Source organism: Pristiophorus japonicus, chromosome 8 (assembly GCF_044704955.1).
Source record: "Pristiophorus japonicus isolate sPriJap1 chromosome 8, sPriJap1.hap1, whole genome shotgun sequence".
Taxonomy (NCBI): domain Eukaryota; kingdom Metazoa; phylum Chordata; class Chondrichthyes; family Pristiophoridae; genus Pristiophorus; species Pristiophorus japonicus.
In genome coordinates, this window is record NC_091984.1 from 135,954,517 (window position 1) to 135,968,716 (window position 14,200).

The window sequence follows — 14,200 nt, forward strand, 5'->3', positions numbered from 1 at the left end:
GTCAGAATTGACCTTGAAGGGGGCATGCTTATCATGAGAAAGTCTTTTCCAAAACTTATTTCTTTTTTGGCTTCCAGGAGGAAGAGCCATGCACCATATTTAGTCATGAAAGCTTCATGCTCAAGTGACGTGATGTACATCATCACACTTTGTGCCTGTAATTGGAGGGAAAAAAAGGTTTGCTGTACACTTTCTCATGAACACAGTGCCCTTGAAGAAGGTTCCAGTTTTGTTATATTTCGGGGAGTACAGGACTTTGTATTACTCCTGTTATATATCCTGAAGAGATGAAACTACATTCACTGTAGCGAACACAGAAATTATTAAACATCAGGAAAAAAGTATATCGCAGTAGCTACACGTGGTTTTAGTACACAGTTCTCCAATGAGGAACAAGTGAGTTTTCATTTGCTCCAGCTCAACATTCACAATAAAGTTTCCTTTTTAAGCTTCAATACGTGGGATTGTTCAGTTGAATAGCAACTGTAGATTATTTTCGTATGGATTCCTCGACTTGTGCTGGCCACTCAGCTCTGAAGGGTGTTCCACCATGCTGCAGACCAACACCTGTTTTCACTTTAGTCTTTAAATTCCTCAAACGTTGAAAGATTAAAAAGTCGATTTCATCACTGCTGTCCAAGTTACAGTTGTGCAACTCTTCTGTACTCCCCGCTTTAACCGCTGAGGTGCTGCCAACTATTTTCGATGAGAAAGCTTTCCCCACGCACAAAACTTATTTCGGCACCAATGTACAATATCCTTTGAACTGTTCACCGGGACTGCATAGAAGTCTAGCTTTCCATAGACCATGTATTGCACAGAGCTGTCTTCAGGTTAGTTAACGGAGAGCAGTTCTCCTCTTCTGACTGATGAGCAGCCGGACTCCACCGAATTGAATACCAAAATTAAAATGTTCTCTCCCAAACAATTACAGCATCAAATAGCAGCAAAGATTCCAGAGTTTACTGGTTACCATATGTGGGATTCGCAGTGCGTCATTTTGATAACACCCACTCCACCGCCTAGTCTGCGATAGTTCATACCTCCATATAATCTGTTTTTGTGGGGAGGGGGTGGAAGAATGGAAAGGGTAAAAAGAAAAGAAAAAATGTAAACCACTTCCAACTTCTGCAAGCCTTTCACAAGCACACAAACTGGTTTACCAACTAGTGATGCATAATAGATTACATGAAAAATTACCATATGCCAAATTAGCACAGTTAAGGCTACAGATTAACTTATGTTCTGTATACAACAAAGGTCATGTCTGGCCACTAACTTCTAAATGTGCCAATATATAAAACCATGCCACTAAAAATAATGTTTCTATATTTTTATGCTGAAATTCTCCTTCACTACACCATCTCAACAGCTCAGTATCTGTCTGCATCATGTAGTGTGGTACAAAGTTGTACAATCCTGGGTTTGATCCTGGATTGACAGAACTCAGACAGTGATAGTAATTACTTGTTGTGGGGAGGGAAGGGAGTTAGGAGAGTAAAAAGGCAATGTAATTGGTCAGTATATCCTTCGGCTGGGGGTGGGGGGGGGCGGGTGGTGGTGGGGAAGATAAATTAGACCAATATTTCTATTTCCAAATGACTATATAGTAACTGTTGTGGAGCACGAGTGTCAGGTGAGGACACAAGTTCAGCTGCGATGCCCATCACTGTCAAATAGTCTATCAATTTTATAGAATCGCACAGCACAGGAGGCCATTTAGCCCATCAATACTTCGCTGGCCCTTTTGAAGATCTATCCAGTTAATCTCGCTTTCCCCATATCCCTCAATTTTTTTCTATTTCAAGTATTTCTCCAATTCCCTTTTGAAGGATTCCATTTACATTGGAAACAGTTCTCTTTAGTTACTCTATCTAAATCCTTCATGATTTTAAACACTTCCATCAAATCTCCTCTTATCCTTCTCTGCTCTAAGGAGAACAACCCCAGCGTCTCCAGTCATCCCTCATCTGTGGAACCTTTATAGTAAATCTCTTCTGTACCCTCTCCAAAGCCTTCATGTCCTTCCTAAAGTGTGGTGCCCACAATTGGACACAATAGTCCAGCTGCAGCAAAACTAGTGTTTTATAGAGGTTTAGCATTACTTCCTGGCTTTTGTACTCTATGCCTCTTTATAAAGCCCAGGATCCCATATGCTTTATTTACAGCTTTGTTAACCTGTCCTGTCACCTTCAAAGATTTTTACATGTAAAATTAGCATTTTGGGCTAGGTACCCAAGGAAGATACAGCAGAGAATTTATTATTAAGGACATGGTAACAGGACATTTTTAGAAAATAATAATAGGATTGGGCAGAGTCAGCATGGAAATCATGTTTGACAAATCTGTTAAGAGTTTGTTGAGGTTGTAACTAGTAGAATAGATAAGGGGGGGGGGAACCAGTGGATGTGGTATATTTTGATTTTCAGAAAGCATTCGATAGTGTGCCACACAAGAAGTTATTAAACAAAATTAGGGCTCATGGGATTGGGGCTTACTGGGTACTGCTGACAACGCTGCGGAAAACGACCCGGCCCTGTTCTGCGCATGCCCTGCACAGAAGCCTACTGCACAGCATTTCTCAGTCCCAGCTTCGGCGCCTCAGTTAGCTGCCATGCCCCTCGCTCCCTCTCCGCACCGACCCGACCAAGGAGGGAACACCGGAGGCAGCGGGGAGAAGAGGAACAGCCAGCCCCTGGACACAGCGCAGGTTGCGATCCCCCGCTGGGAATGATGCCCGACCAGGGATGTTGCCGGATGAAAGAGCCCCGGACTGGAGAGGTACAACCTGCACTAGCATGGACTGAGAATTGATTAACGGACAGAAACCAGAGAGTAGGAATAAACGTGTAATTTTCAGGTTGGCAGGCTGTAACTAGAGGGCACCGCAAGGACCGATGCTTGGGCCCCAGTGATTTACAATCTATATCAATGATTTGGATGAGGGGACCAAATGTAATTTTTCCAAATTTGAGAATGATTCAAAGCTAGGCGGGAATGTAAGTTGTGAAGAGGATGCGAAGAGACTTCAAGGGGATATAGACAGGCTAAGTGAGTGGGCAAGAACATGGCAAATGGAATATAATGTGGAAAAATGTGAAGTTATCTACTTTGATAGGAAAAATAGAAAAGCGAGAGTTTTTTTTTAAATGGCAAGAGATTGGGTAGTATTGGTGTTCAGAGGGACCTGGGTACCCTTGTTCACTAATCACTGAAAGCTAACATGCAGGTACAGTAAGCAATTAAAAAAGTAAATGGTATTGGCCTTTATTACAAGAGGATTTGAGTACGAGTAAAGACGCCGTACTGCAATTATATGGGGCCCTGGTGAGACCGCACCTGGAGTATTGTGTACAGTTTTGATCTCCTTCCCTAAGGAAGGTTATATTTGCCACTGAGGGAGTGCAATGGAGGTTCACCAGACTGATTCCTGGGTTGGGGGGATCGTCCTACGAGGAGAGATTGAGTAGACTAGGTCTTTATTCTCTACAGTTTAGAAGAATGAGGGGTGATCTCATTGAAGCATACAAAATTCTTACAGGGCTTGACAGGGTAGATGCAGGCTGAGGAGTCTAGAACCAGGGGTCACAGTCTCAGAATAAGGGGTTGGCCATTTAGGACTGAGTTGAGGATAAACTTCTTCACTCTGCATGTAGTGTATCTCTGGAATTCTCTACCCCAGAGGGCTGTGGAGGCTCAGTCTTTTAGTATATTCAAGACAGAGATCGATAGATTTTTTAAATACTCAGGGAATCAAGGGATATGGGGATAGCACAGGAAAGTGGAGTTGAGTTAAAAAATCAGCCATGATCTCACTGAATGGCAGAGCAGGCTCTAGGGGCCAAATGGCCTACTCCTGCTCCTAATTCTTATGTTCTTATAGTCTTATAAAGACCTCCAATTGTCCCTTTCATTTGGCACCTTCTGCAGTGAAATCCAGAGACTGGTGAAGAGGGGGCTGTGTCGGGAGGAATATCTGGGCAAAAAATGAACCTGTGTCCGGATATGCTTCTGCACTGCACATCTGTGATCCAATACATTGTCAACACAATCTACTGAAAGCAGGTCTGGCCAGAAAGCCGGTTTAAACAATAAATCCATTAGTGCTCACCTCCACGTGTTTGCATCTGGATCGTAAACTTCAATAGTTTTTAAGTAAGTAGTGCCATCAAACCCACCCACTGCCATCAGCTGCCCGTTAACAACTGCAAGGCCGACCTGTGAAAGAGAAAAGTAGGTTGTTTGAGGTGTGGAAAGGCTGTTCCTTTGTACATATCCAGCATCTCCATTTATGTAAATTAGATACCTTCATCACAATGCCTAATCAATACAAAATTTTAATATTTGGAAGAGAGAGGATCTTATATTTTAAGTATTGTAGCATTTTTAGCTTTAACAGCAATTCCTGAGTAGAATTTTATCAATTTATAATACTGTCGCAATGTGTTTACTTAATATTAACCAGCAGATATATATTTAAGGTGATTTGCCATGTTAATTAGGAAACAAAGGAAAATAAATTAATAATTCCCTATCGGTGCATGCCTTGCCTGGGAGGACAGGGCAAGGGAAAAAGTAGACACACCAGATAGACCAGCCATGAGACTGTTGACTTTTACATGTTTCAGTAGATTAGCATTTGCTAAGTATGATTCTAAGCATTTTTTTTGCCATTGTGATATGTGCCCGGCAAGAGGCTTAGCTGAACAGATCCATAGGTGCTGCAAAGCTGCCACATCAAAGGGGAGGCATCTCATTTAGGTGGTAACTTTGATTTACAGCTCGGCAGGCCAATCTCCTTCACAGACAGTTGAGGGAAGAGTCAGAGAACTGTCTTTATCTCTCACGCACACTCTCTCAGGACACAGACTCCAGGCTGGGATATGAACACATGGATGCTACAACAGAGAAAGACATAGCTCATAACTTAGAAACAGCTAGCTTGAAATTAAGTCCTAGGTCTCCATCTGCACCAGAGTGTCCTATTTCATCTCAGAAAATGAGGACTTTGATGGCTCTTTTTCAATGTAATAGGCAACATCCAAAACAGTTGGCTGGGGGGGAAAAAAGATAAACATTCCAAACCCCGAGGAGCCTGAAGCCCCAAGCAGGAGATCTGGAATGCCAACACAAAAGACGTAGATTACATAAGAACACAAGAAATAGGAGCACGAGGAGGTCATTTGGCCCCTCGAGCCTGCTCCGCCATTTAATAAAATCATGGCTGATCTGATCATGGACTCAGCTCTACCTCCCTGCCCGCTCCCCATAATCCTTTTTTCACTTTTCACTCAAAAATCTGTCTATCTCCGCCTTAAATATTTTCAATGATCCAGCCTCCACAGTTCTCTGGGGCAGAGAATTCCACACATTTACAACCCTCAGAAGAAATTACTCCTCATCTCAGTTTTAAATGGGCGGACCCTTATTCTGAGACTATGCCCCCTAGTTTTAGTTTCCCCGATGAGTGGAAATATCCTCTCTGCATTCAACTTATTGAGCCCCCTTATTATCTTATATGTTTCGATAAGATCACCTCTCATTCTTCTAAACTCCAATGAGTATAGGCCCAACCTACTCAACCTTTCTTCATAAGTCAATCCCCTCATTTCCAGAATCAACCTAATGAACCTTCTCTGAACAGCCTCCAATGCAAGTATATCCTTCCTTAAATAGGAGACCAAAACTGTATGGCGTACTCTAGGTGTGGCTTCACCAATATCCTGTACAGTTGTAGCAGGACTTCCCTGCTTTTATGCTCCATCCCCCTTGCAATAAAGGCCAACATTCCATTTGCCTTCCTGATTACTTGCTGTACCTGCATACTAACTTTTTGTGTTGCGTGCACAAGGACTCCCAGGTCCCTCTGTAATGCAGCACTTTGTAATTTTTCTCCATTTAAATTGTAATTTGCTTTTCTATTTTTTTCTGCCAAAGTGGATAACCTCACACTTCCCACATTATACTCCATCTGCCAAATTTCTGGCCACTCACTTAGCCTGTCTATATCCCTTTGCAGATTTCTTGTGTCCTCCTCACAATTTTCTCTCCCACCCATCTATGTATCAACACCAAACTTAGCTACATTATACTCAGTTCCTTCATCCAAGTCATTAATATTGACTGTAAATAGTTGAGGTCCCAGCACATATCCCTGCGACAGCCCACTAGTCACTGTTTGCCAACCGGAAAATGACCCATTTATCCCTACTCTCTGTTTTCTGTTAGTTAGCTAATCTTCTATCCATGCTAATATATTACCCCCAACCCCGTGAACTTTTATCTTGTGCAGACCGCCTTTTACATGGCATCTTATCGAATGCCATCTGGAAATCCAAATGCACCACATCCACTGGTTGCCCCTTATCCACCCTGCTCGTTACATTTTAGCCAGCACTGAAAGGGCTAGGGGAAATCTAAGCAATCTCTTCTGTTGTTGTCTAAAGTTCCTTCTACTTTAGAGAGGTGATGTGGACTGCCCTTCCTCAGAGGGTCTTCAGGAAAGAGTATCACATAGACAACTCAACAAAGTCTCAGTCTTCACAGTTCTGGTACATCTTGCAAAATTACAAATTGGGTGGAAGGAAAGAAGCAATTTTCATTATGGAGAGTCAAAAATGGCCAGCTACAAGACCAACACTGGTGGTCATTGGACATTAAGGTTACATATATACAGAGGCCTAAAAAGTCATCTGCATGAGATCCAAAAATTATTGAGAACTTCAAAAAAAAAAGCACACATCAGGTCCAAGCCAGAGAGGGCAACTTTTGTCCAATTTCCAATGAAATATGGACAATTGTTTTTTTTTTTGTTTTTGTGTTTATTTTTTCAGGTGTATATAGCTGGCTGAGTGAAGAAATCCAGCTGATCAGAGGAACAAGGAAAAACAAATCTGATTAGTTCCTTTTGTGTTAGTTGGTTCTGATTGGTAGTTTTGGGAAAGAAAATTCAGCGATTTGTTTGGTCGATTTCGTGCAAGTTTTCTGGTTCCTGCTTGGTAGTGGTATTTTACCTATCTCTCTTGTGGCAATTGGATATTTTAACAAATTACATACTTAACTGAATAACCGTGATTAGTTAACCCGATCAGAATGACTACAACATTTTCATGCACTTATTTGGAGCATGACATGTGTTGCATGCACAATTTAATTATTTGGCAACTTAGAGTCTCCCTTCATAATATTGAGTAGATCTATATGCCACAATGGGTCTATTGTTACAATCCGTGTCACGCAATCATTTAACTAGACATTAGACAGCAATGGTGTACTTCAAGTCATAGGGGACGCAAGGTCGCTTACAGGAGTGACTGATGACCCTGACCCCGAAAGCATATCTACTGTAGACCTGTGAAACTTACAACAATAGGTAACTATCTTCAGAAGCACATGGTTTTAAAAATAGTTCTACAAAACAAAGTTGCTGTAATATTCACAAAAATGAGAAAATTCAGTTGTAATCAGCAACAGAGACGTACTAATTAGGCAAAAACAAATGGCCAATCTGACTGCACAAAAGCAACTTCAGAAAAGAGACTTCTTCAAAAAATAAAGTAGTTCTCATTCTTTGTATGAAGTTCTCCTCTTCCTGTTATGGGTAATAATTTAAAGCTAACACAACTGAAGGGGGGAAAAGGGAGATGAAAGAGACTCATCTCCGGATATCTTCAAGAGTACATTCCACTATATACTATCCCCTTCCTGAAATAGCATCCACAATGTTGACTGCAATTTTTTCCTTCCGACTGACAGAGGTCCAAGTTGTATATTTGCCAAAGAAAATATACTACCCAAATATATACAGGGTATTCTATCCTCCTGCACATGTAGTGAAATATATTCAGACATTGATGTACTTCTCACATGGTACAATAATTACTTCAGTTCAAATCACATAATTCAGTCACATTAACTATCATACTCATCTCTATTACAAAAACAAGTCTGTCCTGCACAGACTCCCCTAGTTTTCTCCTATCTCAAGAATTCATAATGCCAGCCCTCACATTCCTGGTAAGGCATCACCTTATTAACATACACACAGAGCTTTTATGTAGATAAGATGAAAGGCTTAGTCAACCATTATGTTTCCTTTCAAAACACAACTTTAGGCAACCAATAACTATACAGAGGTTAGAAATGTAAATACTGGAGTATATTTCCTAATGCTGGTCCTTGAAATCACTCAGAGGTCAGAATCTGTTCTAGGCAATTCCTTATGTCAAACATACCGGAGGGTTCCTGCCAGGACCAACATATGGGAGGGCCATAACCAAGCCATCGACCTAGAACCATAACTATGCTTTAGCTGAGCATCATTATCTTGCCTTGATAGCTAGATAACGAGCATTTTTACATCATTGGACTGAAGATACAATTCCCAAGAAACTCAGTATTTGGATTTCTGGGGGATGAATGGGTAAGAAAGAATGTCACATAACCTACCTTTGGTACAATCTTCATGTTTTTTTATTAAAATTGAAACTCCACATATAAAACTGCCTCCCTCCCCAACAATTCCTCATTTCCCGTTCTGAATTGGCGTCGTTTGGAGCGGCTTCCCTTTTTGTTCGTTTCAGCAATCTGCTGCTCCCAGGATCTCAATACTGTTTGCTCCAACTGATGGTATGACTAGTTATATTTTGGAACAGGGAAGATGTTGTGATTATTTAGGCTGCCATTTTCTTCAATACTTCAAGACCACAATACTTCAAAGTGGTCTATCCTTACAGACATCCTGCTGTATGTGCATGTTTCAATTTGATAATGGTATTAAGTGGTATAGATAAGGTGAACCCAGATTATTAGTCAGGTAGAAGGACAGGAGAACAGAATTTATATTAGTAAAAAGTAAATTGAAAACAGATCTGAGGAGGGTAAAAACCCCGCAAAAGGCTGGAATGATCTATCAGGCAAGGTAGTGAAATCAAAGACATTTTGGGAATTCAAGATGCAATTGGAAGCTAGAATTAGTGAATTAAAATGCTGGCAGAATTAACTTGACGGACTGATTGAACGTTTTTCCATTTTTTTCCCTCTTAGGTTTGGAGTCTGGCCCAAAACAGCTTTCATGATCTACCTTTGCACTTTCACTCAACCATTGGTGGCCGTGCCTTCTGTTGCCTGAGCCCTAAGCTCTGGAACTCGCTGCCTAAATCTCTCCCCCTCTTTCCTCCTTCAAGATGCTCCTTAAAACCTACCTCTTTGATCAAGTATTTGGTCACCTGCGCTAATTTCTACTTATGTGGCTCGGTGCCAAATTGTTTTATCTCATAATACCCCTGTGAAACACCTTAGGACGTTTCACGATGTTAAAGGCACTATATAAATACAAGTTGTTGCTGTTGTGAGCACTTGCTTGATCTGCCATTAGAAGCAGCTTTGATCATTTTGGATACAATTGATAATGTGAGTGGTGATGGGCAGTTCCTCCCGATAAAGGAGCGTTGTGGGGTTTATTTTGGCCAGGATGCATTGATTCTTTTCTTAGTAGTTATCTACTTCTTGAATCTCACAAGAAAATAAATTCCAACACACTCTAATTTTTCCCCTCCCTCCAATAGGAAGGGTTAAATGAACACTAAGCCCATAGAATATCCCACAGCACTGTAAAGATGTAGGCAAGTTGGGAAGCTACACTTTATTAAGACATGCTGTACATAGTGCAAATATGAATGTGTATACAGGGAATATTAAATGTCTGCTTACTAAATAGCAAAACTACTTGCGTGTAGCCCAATCCCATTTCCCTCCAGTGATTCATTTAAAGGTAAGTTGTGCAGGTCAGGTCAAAAAAAAGTTGAGCTTGTGAAATTTCTAATTGAATTCAGATTTATTTTCTTTTGGTTGAGGGCAAGCCTTCAAATATTACCCTGAAACCGGCATTAGGTGGTGCACAAACACAGCTTGAACAACACTTCTTTTCCATAAGGAGATTATCTGCCAGCTTCTGCTCAGGACCTACGAGAGCAGTCCTGAGATCAGTAACTTGAGAGAAACTCACGCTGGGTATGTGCACTGGAGTACATGCGTGCTCACAATTTTATATTTCTATTCAAAGTGTAGCTGTACTAATAGTGACACAGAAGCCTAAGGGAATCATTTTTACCAGCCTTTTCCTCTCATCCAATTGAAAAAAAGGAACGAATAGACTTATTATTGTCTTTACATTTCCCACATTCATCCATATCCTCCAAACTCATTACAAATTCTAAATTTATTTAATAGTAACATTTTCCTTGATTTCATAATACCTTTCAGAACTGACTTGTTTTATTTTTTTTCTGTTTTGGGGTAACCAATTACTTGCTCCAACTTTGATTTTGTTCTCCTCACTTTTCCCTCTCCCCTTCTTGTCGCCAGTTATTTTTGAACATTTATTTCTGCTCCTCTTCCCTGGAGTCCTATTTATTTGATGGAAAGGAAGATGCCAACAAGGGAGTGCTGTGAAATGAATGCAACTTTTGGGCCACCATTCAAACAGCAAGCCCCCAAGCTCAGCCACAGTTCCCGGATAGGCATCGAACAGAGGGCAAATACTTTTCGGATATAGACCAGGAGGGAAAATTACAGGTAAGAAGTAATGCAAGGCTGATCTCACACATCTCTATAGCAGCCAGGTTAAAGGCAACAGTTAATTTTCTTCTCCTTCTCTCTGCCCATCCCAGTTCTGGGCACTGCACCTCAGTAAGGATATACTGGCCATGGAGGGGGGTGCAGTGCTAATGCACCAGAATGATACCGGGGATAAAAGGGTGAAATAATGCATAGAATGGGCTTGTATTCCTTTGAGTATAGAAGATTAAGGGGTTATCTAATTAAGGTGGTTATGATGATTAAAGAATTTGATGGGATAGATAGAGAGAAACCATTTCCTCTGGTAGGGAGTTCAGAACAATGGGGCATAAAATTAGAGCTGGACCATTCAGGGGTGAAATCAGGAAGCACTTCTTCATACAATGGGTAATGGAAATCTCGCTCCCCAAAACCTGCTGAGGCAAGGTCAATTCAAAATTTGAAAACTGAGATCAATAAATTTTTGTTAGGCAAGGGTACTTCAGTCAGAAATGAGAGTCTTGAACTTAAATAAAGCCAATTACATAGGTATGAGGAGCGAGTTAGCTAAGGTAGATTACAGCCATGGCTCAGTGGGCAGCACTCTCGCCGGAGTCAAAAGGTCGTGGGTTCAAGTCCCACTCCAGAGACTTGAGCATAAAATCTAGGCTGACACTCCCAGTGCAGTACTGAGGGAGTATTGCATTGTTGGAGGTGCCGTCTTTTGGATGAGACGTTAAACCCAACCCATTTTCCTCTTAGGTGGATGTATAAGATCTCATGGCACTATTTCGAAGAAGAGCAGGGGAGTTATCTCCAGGTCCTGGCCAATATTTATCCCTCAAATCAACATCATTAAAACAGATTATCTGGTCGTGGCCACATTGCTGTTTGTGGGAGCTTGCTGTGCGCAAATTGGCTGCTGCATTTCCTACATTACAATATTACTTCATTGGCTGTAAACCGTTTTGGGATGTACGGTGGTTGTGAAAGACGCTATATAAATGCAAGTCTTTCTTTTCTTTCTTTTCGATTGGGAAATTAGATTAAAAGGTTTGACGTTAGATAAGCAGTGGCAAACATTCAAAATAATATTCCAAAATTCTCAATGAACATACATTCCATTGAGAAATAAAAACTCCATGGGAAAAGTGATCCATTAGTGGCTAACTAAAGAAGGATATTACTAGATTAAAAGCAGAGGCAAAGAATAGTAGTAAGCCTGAGGATTGGGTGAGCTTGAGAAACCAGCAAAGGATGACCAAAACACCAATAAAAAGGGAGAAAATTGAGTATGAGAATAAACTAGCAAGAAATATAAAAACAGATTGTAAGAGCTTCTACAAGTGCGTAAAAAGAAAGAGTAACAAAAGTAAGCATTGGTGCCTTAGAGCCCGAGACAGGTGAAATTATAATGGGGAATAAGGAAATGCAGAGATCTTAAACAAACATTTTGTATCTGTCTTCACAGTAGAGGACACAAAATTCATACCAAAAATAGTGGGATCCAAGAGGCTAATACGGGCGAGGAACTTATTGGGTTGGATTTTTGGGTTTTTGCCCGTTTCCCGGTGCAAATCGCAGCAATTTTTTTTTTTAGCGCCAGGTTAACATTAGCTCCAGAGCAAGCAACTTTTGGTAAACGGTAATGAGCGCTAGCGCCAACTCCGTCGTTGCACAACAGATTTTGTGCGACGGAGCTGAAACTTCCACCCCGAAAAAAATTGGCCCTTCTGCGCACGTGCAAATTTTTTTTCTTTCTTCCCGCGCTCCTGGTGAGCTAGCCGATCACAAACACTGATGCAGGCAGGGAGTGCCATTTTACTTTCGATTTGGATAATGGAGCACAGTATGATTGAAGAGGACAGAAAGCGGGCTAGGAGGTTCACACCCGAGGCCCTAGTTCGGGCTGTGGAGAGGAGATGGAGAGAGTTCCATAGGAGCGGTGGTAGACCCCTCCCAGCTATCACAAATATGATATGGAGGGAGATAGTACAGGAGGTCTCTGCCCGCGACACTGTTGTTCGTACCAGTACCCAATTTTACGATCTCAGCAGGGTCGTCAGAGTACCATTTTCATTCATGCACTCCTTAATTACCTAAATTATAAATCTGACATTATTTGTTCTCATGCTGTTGCTGGCTATCAGCACTCTATGGGTGTTCCAATGCTGCTGTTGGCCCTCAGCTCTCTGTGGGTTGCCTCCTAAAATGCTTGACACATAGGTAGGCTTAGTTTGGCACCCTATTTGCCATAAACAATCTTTACACATTAAGATTGCTTTCGGAGGCCTCATAAGATGTTTCCGCACTTCGCTGTCCTCCTGATGAAGCACGTGCAAATTCCAAGGCCATTAAACAGAGGACTGTATTACATTCACACAGTATGTTATACGTGCTTTCTGTGGCGATCTGTGTGTGCCACATGAGCAGATGGACCCTCTGGTAACCATTCCCATTTTCATCTTTGCAGGCTAAGAGGTCGCACAATAGATGGGAGCAGCAGCATACAGGCGGTGGTCCGGCACACACCCTGCCACTCACTGACGTGGAGGAGCAACTGCCCATGGGGGTGCTGACCCCCGATTGGAAAGTGACGGTAAGTCCTGCACATTTCCTGAGCTGGGTTGGGGCAATGTGATGCCGTGACTGTGGACTAGGGTTGGGGCAATGTGATGCAGTGACTGTGGACTACATATAATGGAGTAGGGGCGGTCCCTCAAATGAGTCTGTGCTAGGTGACCTTCCTCGTGTCACCCTGTCCCCTCCAGTGCTGCTAACCACTCATCTGTTGCTTTCTACTTCCAGATGAGGAGTCCCTCACCTCAGGCTATCATGTGGGAGAGGAGGAAGAGGAAGAGAAGGAGGAATTTGAGGGAGAGGAACTGACGGCGCAGCCTTCTCGGGAGGTCAGCGTGCATCGACACCTCTTTTGCCACCGGCAAATACCTAGTCAGAGGATGATGAAACATTCCCGGGCTTTGAGATCTCTGAGGTCCCTGGGACTTGTGGCGTGCAGCAACGCAGTTCTGGAGTCGAATCCCGTATGCTAGCTCTCCGGAGGTTGAATTGGCAAAGTTGGTCTGCTGACAGACAGGCAGACATGGAATTGGACCTGGTGTCACTGTCCAGGGAGAGCGTCTGTGTAGGATTCCCGCGAGCCTGGAGACACTCACTGCGATCATCGCGGAAGTAGGGTCGCAGATTGTCCATGCGAGCTGCGAAATCTGCGAGGCCGTCAATGCCCGCACGTTACTTATGGCCTCCACTAGTAACACTGGAGTCCCCAGTGTCACACCCAGACCCACACCACCTGTGACTGGCAATGCTGAGCAAGAGGCTCGCCAGTCAGAAGCCGAGCTTTCCATACCCCGAGCTTCTCCAGTTGATCCCCACATGGCGTCTCCAGTGTCTCTTCTCCCAATACAGCAGGAGTCTGGCCACCTTGCTGCACAAACTCTTGGTGCCATTTTGTGTAGGGGCATGAGGCGAGGGAGGGTGATAAGGGTGAGGAGGTGGAAGAGCCAGTGGTAAAAGACAGTGGGGTAGGGGTTGTTGTTATTTTATTATAGTTTTAAAAGTTTTTAAATTATGTTAATATTGAGTTCTAAAAATTTTGAATGTTTATTTAAATGAAGAAAGA

At 42.3% G+C, this 14,200-nt stretch overlaps 1 protein-coding gene across 2 annotated transcripts in view; it reads right to left on the bottom strand.

The window, feature by feature from the left end:
• Positions 1–217: 217 nt before the first annotated feature.
• Positions 218–14,200, bottom strand: part of klhl20 (kelch-like family member 20) — a 98,004-nt gene continuing 84,021 nt past the window's right edge. For both annotated transcript variants that reach the window (XM_070887433.1, XM_070887432.1), the window contains 2 exons: positions 4,112–4,218; positions 218–1,054 (listed from right to left, as the gene is read on the bottom strand). In XM_070887433.1, the coding sequence (XP_070743534.1) occupies positions 970–1,054; positions 4,112–4,218 (192 nt within the window). In that variant the 3' untranslated portion in view covers positions 218–969. The remainder of the gene's footprint in view (positions 1,055–4,111; positions 4,219–14,200) is intronic.